Here is a 20709-nt window from a genome sequence, read left to right as displayed (position 1 = left end):
TACCTGGACAGCACCTGGACCGGGACCCGGACCTCTACCTGGACCCGGATCTGCTCCCAGTTTGTCTGGAGAAACACAGACCGGTCCGGTTCACTCTGGGAAACACAGAACCAGTTTCTGCTCAGGATGCGGCTTCACTTTCCCCTCTGACCCGCTGATCCAACCGGCTGAATTTAACAGCTGATTTCAACCAGGTGATTTTAATCAGGTGATTTTAATCAGGTGATTTTCCCGGGTGATTTCTCCCATGGTTCCCTGCTGCCTCCTGTCCTCCTGAAGCCTCCGGACCGCGCGGCATGCTGCTGGTCTGAACCCGGGTCTCAGCGCTTGGCTGCGGGTGTCGGAGATGCTGCTGTCCGCCTGCCGGGAGCCGGACGGCCGCTGCTGCCGGGACAGGGCGCCGGCGGACGGGGACGCGGAGCGGGTGCGCGCCCGGGAGCGTCTGGAGGCAGCGCTGTCCGGACTGGGAGAACTGGACCTCCTGCGGCACAGACAGGAGCTGCTGGTCCGGAGCGCGCTGGAGGAGAGGAGCGAGGAGACGAGGAGGGAGGAGACAAGGAGCGAGGAGAGGGAGCTTCACCTGAGCTCCGAGGAGAAGCTGCTGGAGGAGAACATCCTCCTGCTGAGGAAGCAGCTGGTAGGTCCAGTCAGATGACCTCTGACCTCTCACCCGCCTGGGTTCATATCAAGCAGTTTGTCCTGATGATGCTGAAGCTCCTCTGGACAGACAGAAGCAGCAGACAGCAGAGCAGAGAACAGCAGAGATCAGCAGAACAGAGTTTAGTGTAGCAGATCAGAGGGTCTCAACCTTTTTGGCTCGTGACTCCTTAAAACGATGCGATGCCTCCTCTCACCCCAGTGACGTCACAGGCTGCATGTACAGTCAATGAACAGAGAGAGAAAAAAAAGATTTTCCGTTTTCAGTTTGATTCATTTGATTCAGAGGAGGCAGAGAGGCTTAAGAAAAAAAAAAAAGAAATATATATTTTTCCTATCCCATAAATCAACTTGCGACCCCCCCAAAATTATCTGGTGACCCCCTGTGGGGTCTCGACCCCCTGGTTGAGAACCTCAGCACAGTGTGGTTTGTAGAGCAGGACAGAAACACTGTGATGAATCCTGTTGTTACTGATGGAAGATGATTCTCTAGAACTTTCTGTGGAGACAGAGCAGCTGACAGACTGAGGAGCAGAGGGTCAGTTATGGGCAGAAATATGTCACTAGAAACTGAAATTGAATTATTTATATTTGAATTTGAATTGCTCAACTTGAATAATTGCATTGCAAACTGAATTTGAATCACATAATTCAATATAAATAATTCAATTTCAGTTTCTAGTGACATATTTCTGCCCATAAGGAAACTGAGACACTGACTGTCTGTTAATCAGACAGTCAGTAAACAGAAACAGTAGAAAACAACATGATGTGCTGAAGTCTCATTCCCAGGGTTAACATGACATCACATGACATCACATGACATCACATGACATCACATTCTGTCATTTAGCAGACCTTCAGTCCCATGCGACTTACAATAAGAACATTTGTACATTTTGTTTTCTCCAGCTTTATGCATATTGAATTATTGCAGTGATCTTATGAAGGGAAACTCTTTATCTTCTGGCTCAACTTTTCAACTTTCAACTGCAAAACTATAAACTGTTTACTGGAAAAAATAATAGGCAGAGGTCAATTATCAGAAGTCATTATTCATATAATTATATAATATAGTTATTTGTTGAATTCTTAATTAATTTTAGTTAATTTCTAATTGTCTATATAACTGCTACATCACTTCATGGTTCTGTCTTGGAAACAAAAGAAGAAAAACAACAGAACAGCTGCAACTCTTTTCCCTGCAGTCAGAACTTCACTTCCTGCTTCTCTGCAGGAAACTTCACAAGAAACTAACACTTCCTTTCTAGTAAATTATTAGGAAATTGTGGACCAGGGGCCGGATTCACCAAAGTGTTCTTAAGATAGATCTGAAGAAATGACATAAGAGGAAATCTTAGGAAGTTCTTAAGAAGGCTCTTAAGTGCAATTCCTCAATATTTTCTTAGTAACAGTCTCATTTCTTATGAATTTCTTTAATTTTCCAACTTAAGAACTTCTCAAAATAGGGCCTGAATTAATTCTGGTTAATAAACTTTAGGCTTACTGCCACTGAGGCTAGGAGGCAAGGCTAGGAGGCTAGGAGACAAGGCTAGGAGACAACTCAAAGTGCTTCCATCTACAAAACAATTGTGGAAAAACCTATTTAGAGCAACTAGAGCAAAGATTGAAACATTGGTTGCTGTTGGTAACTGTAAAATTTGCATCTTATTTCCAACAGACATGAGACAGAGGCCTACCTGGCCCTACACCAAATATAGCTTTACAATAAATGTTCATCTTAATGTTAGGTGTAGGGGAACCTATGAAGACTTTGAACTATAACCTACTTGTCTAAAATGTGTTTAAATATATGATATTAGAGGCTTACCTTTTCACTGTAGGAGTTTTAAGACAGGTGAAGGGCCGTCTTAAAGTTAAGAAAAAAATCAAGGACAAATTTGACAACTTTCATTTCAAGAATACCATTTATTCCTAAGTTTTTTCTTAGGAAGAAACATAAGAAGAAAGTTAAGAAAATATATAAGAACTGTTTTTGAGAATAGCATTTTTTCCTATTTTTTTTTCTTAAGACTAAAGTGAAGACAGTGAAGGTTCAGTAATGTGAAAGCAGCAGAGGAGCGACTGTTATTTAAATCAAACTTCCTGCAGGGGGGGAGGGGGGGGCAATAGGTGTGTGTGTGTGTGTGTGTGTGTGTGTGTGTGGTGGGGGGGGGGGTTCTGACCGAAATTAACTTTTACAAGCTGATCCTCAGACCCCCCGCGGCTCAGAGAGGATGCTGGGAGTTACGGCTCCTCAGTGGTTCCAGATTTAAGCTGTTTAACCCGGAGGGGGGGAGGGGGGGGGAGCGGGGGGAGGGGGGGGGGAGGGGGGAGGGGTGAAAACAAAACACACCCGCTTCCAATTTAACAGCTCAGATTATCTAACATGGTGAGAAGAAGCTCTGTGGGTCTGATCACCTGACACACACACACACACACACACACACACACACACACACACACACACACCAGGTAAACGTCCAGGTCAGTCTCTCCGCTCAGTCGGAGGTTTCTGATGTTTTAAAGGTTATTTTTGGTTTTATTAGTTTACAGTGAGGGATTATGGGAAGAATGTGAGAGAGAAACTGACGTGTGACCGCAGGCTGAGGGTCAGACAGACAGACAGACAGACAGACAGACAGACAGACAGACAGACAGACAGACAGACAGACAGACAGGCAGACAGACAGACAGAGACAGACAGACAGACAGACAGACAGGCAGACAGACAGGCAGACAGACAGACAGACAGACAGACAGACAGACAGACAGACAGACAGACATACAGGCAGACAGACAGACAGACAGACAGGCAGACAGACAGGCAGACAGACAGGCAGACAGACAGACAGACAGACAGAGAGACAGGCAGACAGACAGGCAGACAGACAGACAGACAGACAGGTTAGTCCTCCTGCACTGAATATTGATTATTGGAAGGTAATTCCCTCGGCCAGATGGATTGTCAGCTGCTTGGTGAAGAGAGAAAATGTTGAGCAGAGTGTTTACAGAACAAAAGATGAGAAATGATGAAGCTGTGAAGTTTGTTTGAACTACAGCTGAAAGATTTTGACAAAAAAATTCAGATTATCTGACAGAATATTGCAATTGTGATTTAAACTGTGACACAAATCCAGTTTGGACCAAAGTCTCTGAGGAAATGAACTGCAGACTCTGAGGTTTGGAAAGTAGAAGTTCATATTGTGATTTAGATTTTTCTCAGATGAATTGTTCAGCTGTAGTCTGAACTGAAGCTGTGATGTCACGGTCCTGCTGGACCCGGGTCAGACTGCAGGGAGGCTCCTGGTTCTGGTCTGGTTCTGGTCTCGTTCTGGTCTGGTTCTGGTTCCTCTGTCTTCGTCCTTGTAACAACACATTATGTAATGGCACCACATTATCTCGACAAAATGTAATACATTTTCACTTCATTATGTAATAACACACACATTGTGTAATACACAGCCTGAACACAATATGTAATAGATTTCCCCGCATTTTGTAATCAATTATTACATATTGTGGTGGTTATTACAAAATACGGGAGTTGCACTTTTTTTTTGATGAAAATGTAATAACACAGTGCATTATGTAATAACCAACCAAAATGGATGTCTTCATTCATAAAAATCGTTATAACATTATAACAACAATGTTTATTTTATGCATTCTAGCATGAATCATACTGACTCAAAATTCATTTAAAAAAGATATTATTAGTTCAGTAGATTAGTATCTTTCATTGGTCAAAACTACATTAAGTGTCACTGTGTTCCTCAGCTTCATAGAAACTGGACTTGAGGATTCATAGAATTTAATAATTCTGTGAAAAACAAACAGCATAAAGCAACACACTGAGCTGCAGATTTCTAATATACAAACAGTTCAGTTTAAACTTGCAATAGATAGATAGATAGAAAGAACCATAGATGTTATTACATAATGCACTGTGTTATTACATTTTCATCATAAAAAGTGCAACTCCTGTATTTTGTAATAACCACCACAATATGTAATAATTTATTACAAAATGCGGGGAAATTTATTACGTATTGTGTTCAGGCTGTGTATTACACAATGCTGCAGATTATTACATAATGCAGGTGTTATTACATAATGTGTTGTTACTGTTGTTCTTATCTGCTTTCATCTCATCTGCAGTTTTGCATCCAAATGAAACTCCAGGTGTTTTGCATCATGGTGTTAAAATGGTTTCATGTAAACAAACACAGACGCCAAACACCGAGGAGAGTTTCTGTCTGTCTGCGGTTTGTTTACCATACAGCATGAACAGACCAGACTGAGGGGGGGACTCCAGTCACATGACCTGGACTCCAGTCACATGACCTGGACTCGAGTCACATGACCTGGACTCGAGTCACAGTTATAATTGCTTGAGACTTGACTTGACTTGTCGAGTTTCTTGACTCTCTGTTGACGAGTTTCTGATAGATGATGATCTGGTTCATGTTGAGGATCAGGAGCCTGCAGCTGATAAAACCTGCAGCGGCTTGAAGACTTTGGCTTCCTGAGGACAGACTCATCTGAGCTTTAGAGACTTCAGGTTGCGGCTTTTCCCCCAAAATGGATTCACAGGTTTTAGAAGGAAAGCTGGACTCCTCTGCGGCTCCTCCTCCCTCTGTCTGTCCCAGCAGGCAGGAGGTCAGTCAGAACTTTTACCTACAGTATAAATCCCTTTCATAGTTCACTCAGTCCAAATTTGGTTCAAAATACATAAGATGTTTGGACAAGATGGTTTTCTGTCCCCCAAGGCTCCTTGTGGGGAAATAGGTTTATTCCTATCTTGTACCAGAATAGAAACTTAGAGTCTTGGGCTGTAAAGTGTTTCACTCACATGGAGCATTTTGTTATATGGATGGGATTTTTATGTCCTTCCAGCACTTAAAGCAGAAATATCAACTACCTGACAAATTTTTTTTTTTAAATACCTAGAGTTAAGAAATTTTATAAAGGTTAATCTTCACGGACAGTGGAAGCTACCCCAGATGAAGTCCCAGCAGGCAGCAGCTTCTCTTCAGCTTAGTTTCAGCTTTAGTGGATTGAATCTGGTGGTTTAGAAACATTTTTTTCCAGAATGGAAATATGTGTACGTTGTGTTTTGGACTGAAGCTCACTGTGTGGGCTGAGTGAGTCTGGAGAACATTACAACCCCCCCCCCCCGCTGCCGGTTCTCCTGCAGAACCTGGAAACTCTGCAGATCGTCTTTCAGTTGCTGACAGAGAGAACCGACCGTCTGCCTCTGGATCCACGAGGAACACAACAGAGGAACCAACTGACAGGAGGAGGAACACAACAGAGGAACCGGCTGACAGGAGGAACACAACAGAGGAACCAACTGACAGGAGGAACACAACAGAGGAACCGGCTGACAGGAGGAACCAACTGACAGGAGGAACACAACAGAGGAACCAACTGACAGGAGGAGGAACACAACAGAGGAACCAACTGACAGGAGGAGGAACACAACAGAGGAACCGTCTGAAGTTATTCTGAAAATCTCCATAAGGACACACAGTAGAAGAAGTGAAATTAGCTGCTGAGACCAAAACCTCTGGTGGAGAAAATGTCTTGACTTTATATTTAATCAGAAGTTGGTTTGTGGTCCGTTGACTTCATGGAGTTGGAGGTCTGGAATCTTTCTGGATCCGGACTCCAACCAGTTAAAATCCTGACAGACTCAGACTCACATCAGCTGTCCCAACATGGAGCAGCCAGTGAGGAACAGCTGTTTAATAATTCCTCATACAGCAGAGCTGCCTTCCTGTTTCATGATATTCAGATTAATGTCTGTCTGAAGCCTCCAGAGCGTTTTCTCTTTATTGGTGTTTGGACAGTTTGAAGCAGTTTCTGGTTTTAGCAGAAAGTTTCTGAGTGTGTGTGTGTGTGTGTGTGTGTGTGTGTGTGTGTGTGTGTGTGTGTGTGTGTGTGTGTGTGTGTGTGTGTGTCCCAGGTCTGACCTCCGCTCTGTCAGCTAGCTGTCCAGCTGTAATGTCTTTGACTGTTTGATGGTGTCAGTTTCACCTCCACCTGCAAGTCTCTGGTTTCTCAGACTCTGGTTCTGGTCCCAGGAAGGGTCAGGGGTCGATGGTTGTGGGTCTCCTCATGGTGGAGCAGCGGTGTGTTTTACAGTCAACCTGAGACTGAAGACTGGGCAGCTCCCAGTAGAAACCAGTAGGGACTGTGTTGTACTGGCTGGGGGGTGAACTCAGGTCTCTAAACTCTAGAAAGACACACACACACACACACATACACACACACACACACACACACACACGCGCGCGCTGTGGCATGGTAACATGAGACAGGAAGTGTGTGTCAGCTGTGTCTCGGTGGGCGGGGCTCAGCTGGTTGACTGACAGATCAAACAGCTGGAGGAGCGTCGACTCGAAACATTTTTAACTTATTAACATATTTAAATTATGACAAAAAACAGCAGGCTGATGGAACTGCAGCTTCTTGTGATTTGGAAATTTTGGGATTTCTGATTTGTATTTTTTTTTTCTATTAATTGTGCGACCCTAATTATAAGCGACATCAGTAAGGAGGTCAAAGGTCACAGCAGGCTGATGTGAGTCCTCAGTGATCAGGAGCAGTTCAAACCATCCGTCCAACTGATATGAGACTCACTGTATTGATCCCTGATCGTTTCCCAGTCCAGATGGAAGAGTTTGATCAGCTGTTTCCAGACCCTCCTGGTGTCTGAGCCTCTGTCTGTGGAGTCAACAGACCGTCTGTCGCTGCAGCTTCTGGTTAGAGAGAGAAATGAAGATTTATCTTTTATCACATATCAAGTCAGGGCAAATTTTATTCATAGAGCACATTTCATACAAAAAAGCAACACAACATGCTTCACAAGGCCAAGAGCAATATGTGTAGAATAAAAAAAATATAAGAACATACATGTCATCATGCGTAAAAACACACACACACACACACACACACACACACACACACACACACACACACACACACACATGCAGAGGACAGAGACAATTTAAAGTGTAAATTCAGGTAAAACAGCAGCAGACATTTGCTCTAAAAAAAACCAGCATCGAGTTAAAAAAAGTTTTGGTAACACTTTCTATGAAGCCAGTGTCTATAACACATTATAATCATACTTATAACACATTATAATGCCATCATAATGCATTATAAGTGTAGTTATAATCATTCATAGTCAGTTATAATGTTTTATAACATTATAAACACATTACTTACAATCTGTTATAAAGCTTTTTCATTCCCACTTAAATGAAAAAGCTTTATAACAGATTGAGTAATGTTATAAAACATTATAACTGTCTATGCATGATTATAACTATACTTATAATGCATTATGATGGCATTATAATGTGTTATAAGTATGATTATAATGTGTTATAGACACTGGCTTCATAGAAAGTGTTACCAAAGTTTTAAGTCGACTTTTAAAAGAACGAAGTGTCAGTGCCTCTGATGTCACTTGGCCCTCTGCTGTATATTTAGATATTCGCAGCTGTTAATGTGTCGTTTCAATATGTAAAAATGTATTTAGAGCTCAGATGAGCTGATGGAGCCTCAGCTGCTGCTCAGGCTGTGAGCTGCGCTGCATAACACGCGAGTTTGAGGCTGAATTGTTTCCCAGCCCTTTGGGAGGGGCGGTGGGGGGGAGGGGGGGTGTCTGATTTAGCTCTGTGTGTGTGTGTGTGTGTGTGTGGGGGGGGGGGTAATGGGTAACTAATAGCTTGAAATCAGCAGCAGCATGTTGACTCTCAGGCCTCATCCACACTGATACTTTTTCCACACGAGCGTTTCAGAAATCATCTCTGTCCATACTAACACGCCTGAAAACACAGATCACATGACCATTCACCTACACTGGGCATGTGCGTGCCGGTGTAAACAGGAAGCAGATTGTCTACTCTGCGGTTGGTTGCTTAGTTGCAGAAAATACTACGGAGGAAGAATGTAATTCGTTATCCATCTTGAATTAACCGCTGGTCAAGGCTGATGTTGTTTGTTTTCTTCCGGAAAAGGGTCATGTGATAGGGGCGTGACAAAGGGGAGGGGAAGGACACGTCGTGACTGATAAGAGCCAATCAGGAAGCGAACGTGGGCGTCAAAAGTCTCCGTTTCCGCCCGTCCGGACTGAAACGCAATCCTGGAGTTTTGGAACTAAAGCGGGGTCAGCAGCATTTTCAAAAGTCTCCGTTTTGGAGTCCGAAAACACCGGAGCAGTGCGGACGCTAGGTGTGAACGTAACAAAAGTTCTGAGTTTTAAAACAAAAACGTGTTCATGTGGGCGTGGCCTCTGGACTTCAGTCTTGTTCTCTCTGCTCAGTCAGAGCAGGATTTTATTTAAACATCAGAACAAACTGCAGCTTCTCTCTCTGCTCATCAGCTGTTTGATCTGAACTGAGTCAGCTGACAGTTTCTGCTAAAAGCTGCAGGAGGGGAAGAGAGAGGGAATACATGACACACACACACACACACACACACACACACACACACACACACACACACACACACACACTGCCTGTCAGAAGTTTGTTCACACCACATTCTTCTTTTTTTTTTTTTACTATCTTACAGTATCTAATCTATTTATAATATATTCATACTGCCGCTCTGTTTTCCACTTCTCACCATCCTGCTGTTCCTTGTGATCTTCAGTTCATGTTTCTCTCATCTCTTCCCTTCACTCCATCATCATCATCTTCATCACCAGAGTCACAGGAGTGTCTGTTCCATCTGTTGTCATGGTGCTGTGACCTCTGACCTTTCACCTCCTTAATTGTTGGTTGCTTGTAATTGACTGGAATATAAAACTGAATTTTATATTCCAGTCAATTACAAGCAACCAACAGTAAGGAAAATTCAGTTTCCATGTCAGAGCAAACTGAACCTGCAGAGAGAAATCTGTCTGTCTGTCTGTCTGTCTGTCTGTCTGTCTGTCTGTCTGCCTGTCTCTCTGTCTGTCTGTCTGTCTCTCTGTCTGTCTGTCTGTCTCTCTGTCTGTCTCTCTGTCTCTCTGTCTCTCTGTCTGTCTGTCTGTCTCTCTGTCTCTCTGTCTCTCTGTCTGTCTGTCTGAGCTATTTGTCAGATACTTGTGAAATGTTAGAAAAATAGTTATTAATAGATTTTGATTGAAGTGATGAACAGAGTCAACAGGCTGAAATTAACTGTGTGTGTGTGTGTGTGTGTGTGTGTGTGTGTGTGTGTGTGTGTGTGTGTGTGTGTGTGTGTGTGTGTGTGTGTGTGTGTGTGTGTGTGTGTCAGAACTGCCTGAGGAGGCGGGACGCCGGTCTGATCAGTCAGTTACAGGAGCTGGACCGCCAGATCAGCGACCTGCGACTGGACACCGAGGCGTCACATGACCAGGAGACGGACAGCCGGCCCAGCTCAGGTACCCGACCCGCTTCCTTCACTCAGCAGGTTCAGGTCAGAGGGACCGGGAGGGGGGGAGGGGGGGAGGGGGGGAGGGGGGGGGTGGGACGGAGGGACGGAGCCGCTGGACCGGGCCTAACTGTGAAGGTGAAGCAGGTGGAGCTGGAAATGCAAACTTTCCCTGGATAAATAAAGACAGACCAGATCCCAGTCTCCCCTTTTCCACCAAATTAGCTCTGGTTTTTGAACCGGTTCCGTTCAGGACTCTTGGAACCTTGGTTCTATTTAGAGAACCGGCCCGCGTTTCCACCAGTTTTGAGCGGAACCATTGTGATCAAGGCTGTGTCATCAGGAGAGCGTTACACAACGCACAGGAAGGAAACAGTAGTAGAAAGATGGTGGATCACGTTGATTACCTGTGAGCTTTTGTTCTGTTATTCTACCTGTAGAATAAGACACGCCCACTGATGTCATCACGGTTCACACTTGAAAACCTGCTGTCTTTTGGTTCCAGCTGGGAACCAACTTCTCAGGTTCCAATTTATTTTTGGTGGAAATGCTCTGAACGGTTCAGAATTAGCTGCGCGAACCGCGGCGGATAGGTCGGTCTCTAGTGATTGGTTCAGATCCTCCTCCAACACAGACAGGGGTTAGAGTGGAGACGGTGTCAGACTGAAGATGGAGACGCAGAGGAACGAGTCGGCGGTTCGGTCTCAGATCAAAGCTTTAGCAGCAGTGAGACTTACTGAGATGAAGGAAAACAGAATGAAGCTTTACCTGAGGAGAGTGCAGCAGAACATCTGGAGAACATGCAGAGAGAAGGTAGAAGATGACGAGAACGAGAACGAGAACGAGAACGAGAACCTTCAGTGTTCCATCTGTGACAAACCTCGCCCCGCTGATCAGATATCAGACCGGTCCCTGACTGACAGCCTGGTCTAACCTGTCAGAACCAGATCAGACTGAACAGCAGCTGCTGTTTGACCTGTTTGCAGTTCTGCAGATTTCAGCCAAACCCGGATTCAGAAGCAGAGCAGTGTGAAATAAAAGTGTAATATATTTAACATGAATGTATTTTCTTTTTTTTTTCCATAAATGTATTTATTCATTTAACAGGTACAATGAAATACAATGTACATTAAGGACTCATTTTTCTAAATTTTTCCCCCAACCCCTGGTCCCACATAGAATTTCTACGGATACAGTAAAAAATAATAAATAAATAATAAAACAACAAAAAAAACAACAACACCCAAAAACCAACCCTTCCTTCTTAACATAGAGGTTAAGTCAATGATAAAACAAAAGAACATGCAGAACGACAACACTGTAAATGATTTGAAATGTATTGAAAAATGAATGTATTTTCATACGTTTGTTTGATATCTTACATCTCTCTCCCTCTCTCTCTCTCTCTCTCTCTCTCTCTCTCTCTCTCTCTCTCTCTCTCTCTCTCTCTCTCTCTCCCCCCCCCCCCCCCCCTCCTCTCTCTCTCAGGTTTCTATGAGTTGAGTGACGGGGCGTCCGGCTCTCTCTCTAACTCGTCCAACTCAGTGTTCAGTGAGTGTTTCTGTTCGGCTGCTGATGCTGACGGACGGCTGCTGTCTGCAGGTAGGAAGTACTGTGTACTGTACTGTGTACTGTACTGCAGTACTGTACTGTGTACTGTACTGGCTGTGTACTGTACTGTGCACTGTACTGTGTACTGTACTGTGTACTGTACTGTGTACTGTACTGTACTGTGTACTGTACTGGCTGTGTACTGTACTGTGCACTGTACTGTGTACTGTACTGTGTACTGTACTGTGTACTGTACTGTGTACTGTACTGCAGTTCTGTACTGTAGTACTGTACTGTACTGTGTACTGTACTGTAGTACTGTACTGTGTACTGTACTGTGTACTGTACTGCAGTTCTGTACTGTAGTACTGTACTGTACTGTGTACTGTACTGTAGTACTGTACTGTGTACTGTACTGCAGTACTGCTACTGGCTGTGTACTGTACTGCAGTACTGTACTGGCTGTGTACTGTACTGCAGTACTGTACAGGCTGTGTACTGTACTGTAGTACTGTACTGTAGTACTGTACTGGCTGTGTACTGTACTGCAGTACTGTACTGGCTGTGTACTGTACTGCAATACTGTACTGGCTGTGTACTGTACTGTAGTACTGTACTGTAGTACTGTACTGGCTGTGTACTGTACTGCAGTACTGTACTGGCTGTGTACTGTACTGCAATACTGTACTGGCTGTGTACTGTACTGTAGTACTGTACTGTAGTACTGTACTGGCTGTGTACTGTACTGTAGTACTGCTACTGGTGCTGAAATACATAATAATATATATGTATCAGATATTATTTAATAGCCACTGTTCCAAATGGATACAGTTATTATCACAATAATCGTAAGAAGTTATTTTGATATCAGTATATAACGATATCTGCTGAGATACAGAATCACATCAAATAATCAAATTGATGTTTATCACATTGAACTGCTTGGTAATATAAAGTCTAATAAAACACTGTCATACTCTGTTCAGACACACTCTGACCTCTGACCTCTGACCCCGGCCCTCAGCTGTAGGCTCCATGCACTTTGACCTCTGACCTCTTCACCATGTGCAGGGTTCATGTTGGTGTTCCCACTGCTGTGTCACTACAGGCTGCAGCAGATAAACTGATTTTTATTCTTCTAATCAAATGTGATTTTTGTTCCTCTGATGTGATGTGGTCCAGCTGTCAGCTTCACTTCTTACATCAGAAACAGCAGTGAGGAGGTCAAAGGTCAGAGAGAGGCGCGGCAACTCAATATTCTCATTTATCGTCTTTCAATAGAATCATATTGTGATGAAACGCCATGTTCAATGCACCGAGCACCAACTTGATTATTGATTTGCATGTGTTGGCAGATATTGTCATATATTGATATTGAAATAATGTCTTGTGACTGTCATGATGTTCTGTCCGTCCGCTCGGCCTCGTTCTCCTAAAGCTGAAGAACGATCGTGAAAAACAGAAGAACGAGGAAAACAAATTATCTTTTATAATTATTTGTTGAAGAGAGAATTCACCAGCCGGACTTCCTGAAGACGATCGATCTTAAATTCACATTTCGTGACCTTGGTATTATCAGGTTCTATCTGACCTTTTTGTCACTATTCTGAGCACCTGTTGACATATGTGTGGTGTTTTTTTTTTTAAATAATGATTTTTGAGTCTGTAATTTCTAAAACAAAAGGACCCATCTCCATTTAACTCAATGGATGCTGAAAACTTTGAAGCTCAATATCTCAGAAGTATCCTGAAGGCAGATAGAACCTTATAATTTCTGTTCTAGTCATTTCTGTGACTCTGATAGCGACAGACTCCAGCAGGCAGGAGGTCAAAGGTCAGAGGCTTTAGTGAAACCAGCATGCAGGGAGAAACCAGACCGGTACTAAACTAAAATGTCAGGGTGTCCGCCGGGTCTTAAAAAGTATTAAAAGGTAATAAATCAATTTAGCGAAAATTAAGGCCCTTAAAAAGTATTAAAAAGTCTTAATCGCCATTTTATGAGGTATTAAATTTTGTAGATATTTTTTCAATGTGAATCGCCTATTTATCCAGAGAGTTTGTGCGCTAAAAGTTTGCTGAATTTATTTATTTTGCTCCTCACAACAAACTACAACAAACTACAACAGGAAACAGTAAGGCATAACCCGGAAGTTAAGAGACGCCGAATTTAGGATTCTTCTGTGTCACTAAGTGGAAAGTGAACGGGAAAGAGAGCAAAGCAAAGACCAGAGAGAGTTTTGTTAATGACCGTGTGTGTGTGTGTGTGTGTGTGTGTGTGTGTGTGTGTGTGTGTGTGTGTGTGTGTGTGTGTGTGTGTGTGTGTGTGTGTGTGTGTGTGTGTGTGTGTGTGTGTGTGTGTGTGTGTGTGTGTGTGTGTGTGTGTGTGTGTGTGTGTGTGTGAGCGTGTTACTGTTATTACTTTTAATAAACCTTGCCTTTGTGTTAGTCACTCAGTTTATTCTCTTGAGCTTTGTTCCTTCCCGGCCGATCTGAATTCTGTTGTATTGATACAGTGATCCATAGACGTTATCGCAAACTAAGACTCAAAATCAGTGTGTAGTAAATGTAAGTTAAAGCTGTCGCTGATGTAACCGGTTACAGCTGGAAGTGACGTTCAGGTCTGAAAATATACTGAAAAGCTCTTTAAAAAAGATCTTAAAAAAGCTCTTTAAAGGTGTTGAGTTTAACTTCAGGATTCCTGCACAGACCCTGAATATGGAATATGGATCGCTCTGAAATCATCAGGAGGTTCAGATCAGATTTATTGGCATCAGATACCTGAGTCCATGTTCACACACAATGCAGAAGACATGAGTGGCTGTCACATATTTGCATAAATAGGAAAACATCAATGAGAGTAATAATGTGTAAACATAAACAAACATAAAAGAATGAATCCCCCCCCCTCACCTCTGCTGTTTGATGTAACATGTGGTGTGTGTTGACTGCTGCTCTGCTCCTTTTGTCCTGTTTGCTGTGTAAACACACACACACACACACTGCAACACACACACACACACACACACACACACACACACACACACCAAAACACACACACACACACCAAAACGCAGACAGACAAATGCAATCAACAATCACACTTGCATACCTACACACACTCACTCACACTCACACACACACACTCACACACACACACACACACACACACACACACACACACACGCACACGCACACGCACACTCACACTCACACACACACACCCTTCCCTTCGAGCCCATAGTCTCACCTACTCTCTATTGAACCTCTGATTCTGTTATCATTTACAGTAAACAAACCCAGTCTTCCTCTCTCACACACACACACACACACACACACAGGGATGTGTGTGTGTGTGTGTGTGTGTGTGTGTGTGTTGAAGGATTATTTACGGTTTGTTTTGTCAGCAGGTTAATAGTTTCTTCGCGGTGCGGACGGCAGGAAGCGTCAGCAGGCCGTTTCCCCGCTGCAGGCTCCAACAGCCACACCTCCCATCAGCCAGACAGAAGGCTTATTAACACCCCCGACACACACACACACACACACACACACACACAGTCTCAGATTAGTTAGCATACTGACACGCCTGGCTGCTCGGTCAGCAGCCGAATCAACAAACCTCAGCTGATCAGGAGCTGCAGGTTCATGTTTGTCCCAGCTGATATCGATCAATTAACGGAATCGTATCCAATTCCGGACGCTCGGTCACTCGCATAATTTCCGGTGTTTACCCGCATTTTTATACGGAGTTCCCAACCGAAAGCTAAGTGACGTAAATTCACGCACATTTCAGAAGCTAGGTATCAAATTTCATAAATATCTATACACATTAAAGCATATAAAACACTAAGTTACAACAAGTTAGAACAAGAGGCGGGAAGCCTTAAAGGAACAGTTCACCCAAAAATGAAAATCCTGTCATCATCTCCTCCCCCTCATGCCAAATGAAACTCAGGTGAAGTTTGTTAGTCCATATAACACACAGGGAGGCTGCAGCACAACTTGGTAGCAGCCTTCTCCAAAACAACTGAAGTCAATGGGGACCTGTTCTTTAGAGCTCCAAAAAGACCTACAATATATTTTCATTTTTGGGTGAACTATTCCTTTAAATCCCACTTTGGGCGACAGTTACTTCATGTAGAGAATCGGTATTGACTGATAAATGAAAAAAATAAGAGCTTTGAGTCAAGGTTATTCGTTAACTGAAATAAAAATAAAAACTTGCTTTACAAAAAAACGATAACTAACTGAAACTGTATTGTGTGTTTACAAAACTAACTAAAATAAACTAAAATTGTAGAGAAAATGTCTTTAGTTTTCGTCTTTGTCAATTTATTTCATACATAAGCCTAGTATTTTGAATTAATGTGTCTGGTAATCATTTACTAATGGTGTTCATGTTAACTAAGGTATTCATTTATACATTATTTAATAGTCATCTTTAAGCTATAGTCATCATAACCATTAACTAACCCTTATTAAGCATTAACTAACCCTTATTAAGCATTAACTAACCCTTAACTTAGTGACCCTTATTGTAAAGTGTTACCTTTGTATTTATCGTCTATTTATTGTATATTTACCTTGTATTTACCGGAGTGTGTGTAACAGAGTTGAGAATGCAGCCTACAGCTTATCTGAGGATCCAGTTTCATGAACCTAATAAAATACGAAATGAAGCATAAAGCCTTATTTTAATTTTGTGCTGCTGCAGTAAAAGGCTGAATGGAGCGTTGTCCAGCAGTCTGTTCTTTTAATATTTGGAGGATTCAGTGTCCGGTTTAATACGAGCGACTTGTCACGACTCACATCAACCGAACCCAAACCCTCCTCTGCTGGATCTTGTCTGAAGTTGAAAAAAAAAAAACCTTCCCAACTCTCTCCTCAACTCGCATTTCTTTTGTTTCTTTTGGCTGCTTGTAATGTTGTTTGTAATGTTTTGTAAGTTTATTCGACTGTGTACTTCACTGGAGTCACAAAAACGACTGGAATAGAAATGTGAATGTAAAATTGGTCAACTGACAAAACTTTGCAGAAATGATGAGAGAAAAGTCCGGAAAGGAAAGTGTCGAGTAGGCTGATATGGACAAAACTAATATCACATAAAATATAAAATGTAAATATACAAACTGCTGCAGTATCAAGTGTTTGTCTCTCCTCTCCTAATATACATTCTCTCTCTCTCTCTCTCTCTCTCTCTCTCTCTCTCTCTCTCTCTCTCTCTCTCTCTCTCTCTCTCTCTCTCCAGATGAGCTGGCCAGCTGTCTGGAGTGTGAAGGTCTGGTTGGAGGACTTTGGGACGACCAGTCTTCTTCCGGGACGGTCCGTCGCTCCCTCTCCGCTCCCCACCCCCCCGCCCTCGACCTCCCCGCCGCCTCCTGCGACTCCCAGTCTAGATACCACTGCGACCTGGTGGCCAGGAACGGCAGCGACGTGTACCGCTACCCGAGCCCGCTGCACGCCGTCGCCGTCCAGAGCCCCATCTTCTTCCAGATGCTGGGCGGAGCCAACGGCAAAGACGAAGGACTCGCAAAAAGTGGGGAAACTTGTGTTGAAGGACTAAAACCGGAATCTCTCCCTCTTCTTACATCGGTTTCGGTTCCTCTGGTACCCCAAAGCTCCTCCTGGCCGGTCTCCTCCTCTTCCTCCCAAACTCCTTCCCATAAGCGTCTGGACAGTTACATCTACAGTCTGCTGCAGCGCAGGGCGCAGCCCGTCAGGACCAACCGGCCCAGGACCAGCATCAACACGGACCCGTCCAAGAGCATCCTGAGGCAGGCCAGTCTGTGTGTGCGGCAGGTCTCCGGGGTCGGTCCTGGTCTGGGGACTCTGAGGGGATCTGAGCTGAAACCCTCCTGGCCGGCCTGCGGAGCGGCAGGAGCGGCCGGCTCCTCCTCCTCCCCTCAGAGGCAGCGGTCTGTGGAGAGCAGAGGGGAGGAGCCAGAGAGCGGCAGCTGCCAGGCCCAAAATGGCTTCCCTGCTAACAACAGTGACACGGTACAAAATGGCTTCCAGATGAACAACAGTGACTTGGCACAGAATCAGAACGGCTACTCTGTCAGTAATGGCGCTGTACAAAATGGCTACCCTCTAAATAACAGTGTCCAACATGGATTCTCTGTCTGCAACGACGGTCATGTGAACACGAACAGTCTGTTGAAAAAGAAAGGCTCGTCTTCGGCGAACAAAGGCCTTCTGCCACCTTCAGCAGCGTCCACAGCGACTCTGCCGAAGGATTACAGGGAGCTTGGCGTTCCCAAGGCCAACTCGTCTCCTAAAGAGACCAAGCAGCCATGTTGTCCGCCAGCCACAGACCAGGAACCTCCTCTCAAATCGCCTCAGATTGTCAAAACTCAGTCAGCCACGCCCAAAAAGAGCCCCAAGCCCCTCCCATCCGGCCAAACGGGGAAAGGTGATAGGTCGGCGCCAGAGCTCGTCAGCCTAGGCTCCTCCTCCCAGAGCCAGGACGAAGGAGGAGGGGGGGGTCACATGGTCAACGCAGAGTACATCCCCGCCCAGCGGCAGAACGTTAAGCTGCGGAAGGGCGGCAGCAAGAACGTCAAGATCGTCAAGGTGAAGAACGCCGCGGCGGGGAAGGCGGGTCGGGCTTCTGAACTCGGCGAGCCCGCATCAGAGAGAAGAGGCGACAAACAGAACCACAGGTCCGCTTCCAGGAGGTCCCGGCTCTCAGAGGACGCAGGCTCCGCCCACCACAAAGCCTCTAAGAGAGCAGCTGGCGGTGTGGCTGGTGTGTCCACCTCCAGAAACAAACGCATCCCCGCGTCCATCCCGGAAGGCCGAGTCCTGGACAAACACGCCACGTCGACCGTGACCGGCGTCACCAGCGGCCGGTCCGGCGTATCCAGGCAACATCACCACGGAACCCACCACCACTACAGCGGCAACCATCACCACCACGGTCACCACCCTCACCACGGACGCGACCCGGTCGTGGTCGTCGCCAAACCCAAGTACAAACGGAACGATTACCGGCGGCTGCGGGCGATCACGGAGGTGCCGTACGACGAGGCGTTCAGGCGCGCACAGCGGCGGCAGAGGAAGGAGCTGCTGAGCCAGGCGGCCGCCAACGCGTGCCTCCCGTCCGGCGGACAGATCAGCAGCCCGTACTCCTACGTGGCGGGAAGCGACTCGGAGTATTCGGCCGAGTGCGCCTCGCTCTTCCACTCCACCATCGTGGACACCAGCGAGGACGAGCGGTCCAACTACACCACCAACCGCTTCGGAGACAGCGAGTCCAGCCTGAGCGAGGAGTTTGATGGGGAGAGCAGCGGCAGCAGCGACTCCGAGGAGAGCGGAGGGGGCGGAGCCGGGGGAGGCGCGGGCGGGACCGGCAGGGGGTGGAGCCGGTTTGGGGCGGCCGGGACCGGGGCGGGGGGGCAGGAAATGACCCCGGCTCAGGCGAAGGCCTTCGTCAAGATCAAGGCTTCTCACAACCTGAAGAAGAAGATCCTGAGGTTCAGGTCCGGCTCGCTCAAACTCATGACCACTGTGTGAGTCAGCAGGAACCGTTTTCCCACCTCAACAGGACCATACTGGACCATACTGGTACAGTGTCAGTACTTGGGTTTTCCATTGGAACACTGAGCAGCTCTGGTTATTTGTGGAGCAGAAACCAGTTTGTCACCCTGCCCGCACCCACTGAAGGTGAACCAGAACCCAACATGTTTGGTGCCTTACCAGGACACTGCTGTGTACCTGAACCAAACCCAACTGTGAACCAAACATAATGGAGAAACATGGAGTACTGTAGCAGTTTGGGTACTGCATGGTACACTAATGAAGTGGATAAAACATAATTCTACACTGACATCTAAACCAACCCGAGCCTCTTTACCCCGAGTCAGTTAGTTACAGCAGTTATCCATCGTTGGAAGAAAGCGACACGTACTTCTAACAAGTCATTATGGATCTCAAGGTCTTTGCCTATAAAATAAGATAATTTCTAATTTTTTTTCTTGAAATTGCTTTTGGATTCTGACATTTTCTGGGATCAGTTAATCTCTTCTGGCAGAAGGGATTGTCACATCAGATCCTGTGTCTCAGGGCTCTTTCAGACTGGGTCCACCTGGCTGGTTTGTTTTGAAACTCAGCACATTTCCATTCTTGTCACAGTTACTTTTGACAAATGTGAACGTGAAATCTTGACCTTTTCCAAAACAAACAAGCAGGACCGGAACCGCCTGGCAGAGCCGGTCTCAGCTCGACTGCAACTGAGATGCATTTTGTTTCCCGTCAGTCTGAAAGCAATCGAGCCAAGACCAGAACCAGATAAAGATCAGAAATGGAAACACAGCCATATTTTGTTGTCTGTTACCATAGTTACTTCCTTTGCATCATAAATCAAAGCGGGACAGATATCACTTGACAGCTGTGAAACCAAACGTGACCGCTACACAAACAGGACGGGGATCGTCGGTACCCCTGGTTTCAAAACAGATTTTCAGAAGGATCCGGTCAGAAAGCGCTCTGAGTAAATGTTAGCTGGCTTAACGAACTGCTGAAACAGTCAGATTTCCCCAAAAGTGAAAACCCCATCTGAATTGCACTACAGGCAACACTCACAGTAGCTGAATGAATTTAACTTTATAACTGATCCAGGTGTAATCCACTCTAACCTTGTATGGAATAGCAAAGAGTCTAGAAATCATTTACAAATTGGATCTGGACAGTAACTCCAGCTCTCTGAGAACAGACAGGATTCTATTAAATATTCTGAGATCCAGGGTCAGAGGGCTTCGTCCTCTCAGTGTAAATGGCAGGTCGTCCCGCTGTAGATCTGATGTGACATCCTGAAAGCAGCTGGACGGGCCGGGTCTAGACTGCAGGAACCCATCGGCCTCGCACTGAGCCCACTGATGACATGGCAAAGTGGGTAGAAATGTAACCCTGGGTCCCAGAATGCTTCAGTGCTTACACACTCTGAATAGCAGCAGAAATTGGTTGCCAATGGTTACGACATTGGTTACATTCCGCCATATTCAGATTGTAAGCAGAGGTTGTAACGTCATCACCTTTCCTCTAATAATCTGAACCCTCTGCCACCACAGAGGAAGATCCAACATGGCGGCATGTCCTCGTAACGTCCTC

The 20709-nt window shown here is 45.2% G+C and overlaps 1 protein-coding gene across 1 annotated transcript; it reads left to right on the top strand.

Moving 5' to 3' along the window:
* The first annotated feature begins 202 nt into the window (after nt 1-202).
* Nucleotides 203-19463, top strand: dact1 (dishevelled-binding antagonist of beta-catenin 1). The gene is made up of 4 exons (XM_071526684.1): nt 203-637; nt 9937-10063; nt 11542-11655; nt 16850-19463. Exons 1-4 carry the CDS (start codon nt 347-349, stop codon nt 19114-19116), a joined length of 2799 nt encoding a protein of 932 aa, XP_071382785.1. The 5' UTR covers nt 203-346; the 3' UTR covers nt 19117-19463.
* Nucleotides 19464-20709: the final 1246 nt, after the last annotated feature.

This window comes from Centroberyx affinis, unplaced genomic scaffold, assembly GCF_046629955.1.
Source record: "Centroberyx affinis isolate AG114_WGS23_722 - 3 ecotype Tasmania unplaced genomic scaffold, CSIRO-AGI_Caff_v1 ptg001443l_1, whole genome shotgun sequence".
NCBI lineage: Eukaryota > Metazoa > Chordata > Actinopteri > Beryciformes > Berycidae > Centroberyx > Centroberyx affinis.
Note: the sequence above shows the minus strand (reverse complement) of the source record. Positions and strands in the feature narration are given on the sequence as shown.

Coding starts and splice junctions, on each gene's coding strand:
- dact1 (XM_071526684.1), top strand. CDS start 347: ATGCTGCTGTCCGCCTGCCGGGAGCCGGACGGCCGCTGCTGCCGGGAC. Junction 638..9,936: donor TCCTGCTGAGGAAGCAGCTG/GTAGGTCCAGTC, acceptor TGTGTGTGTCAG/AACTGCCTGAGGAGGCGGGA. Junction 10,064..11,541: donor GGACAGCCGGCCCAGCTCAG/GTACCCGACCCG, acceptor TCTCTCTCTCAG/GTTTCTATGAGTTGAGTGAC.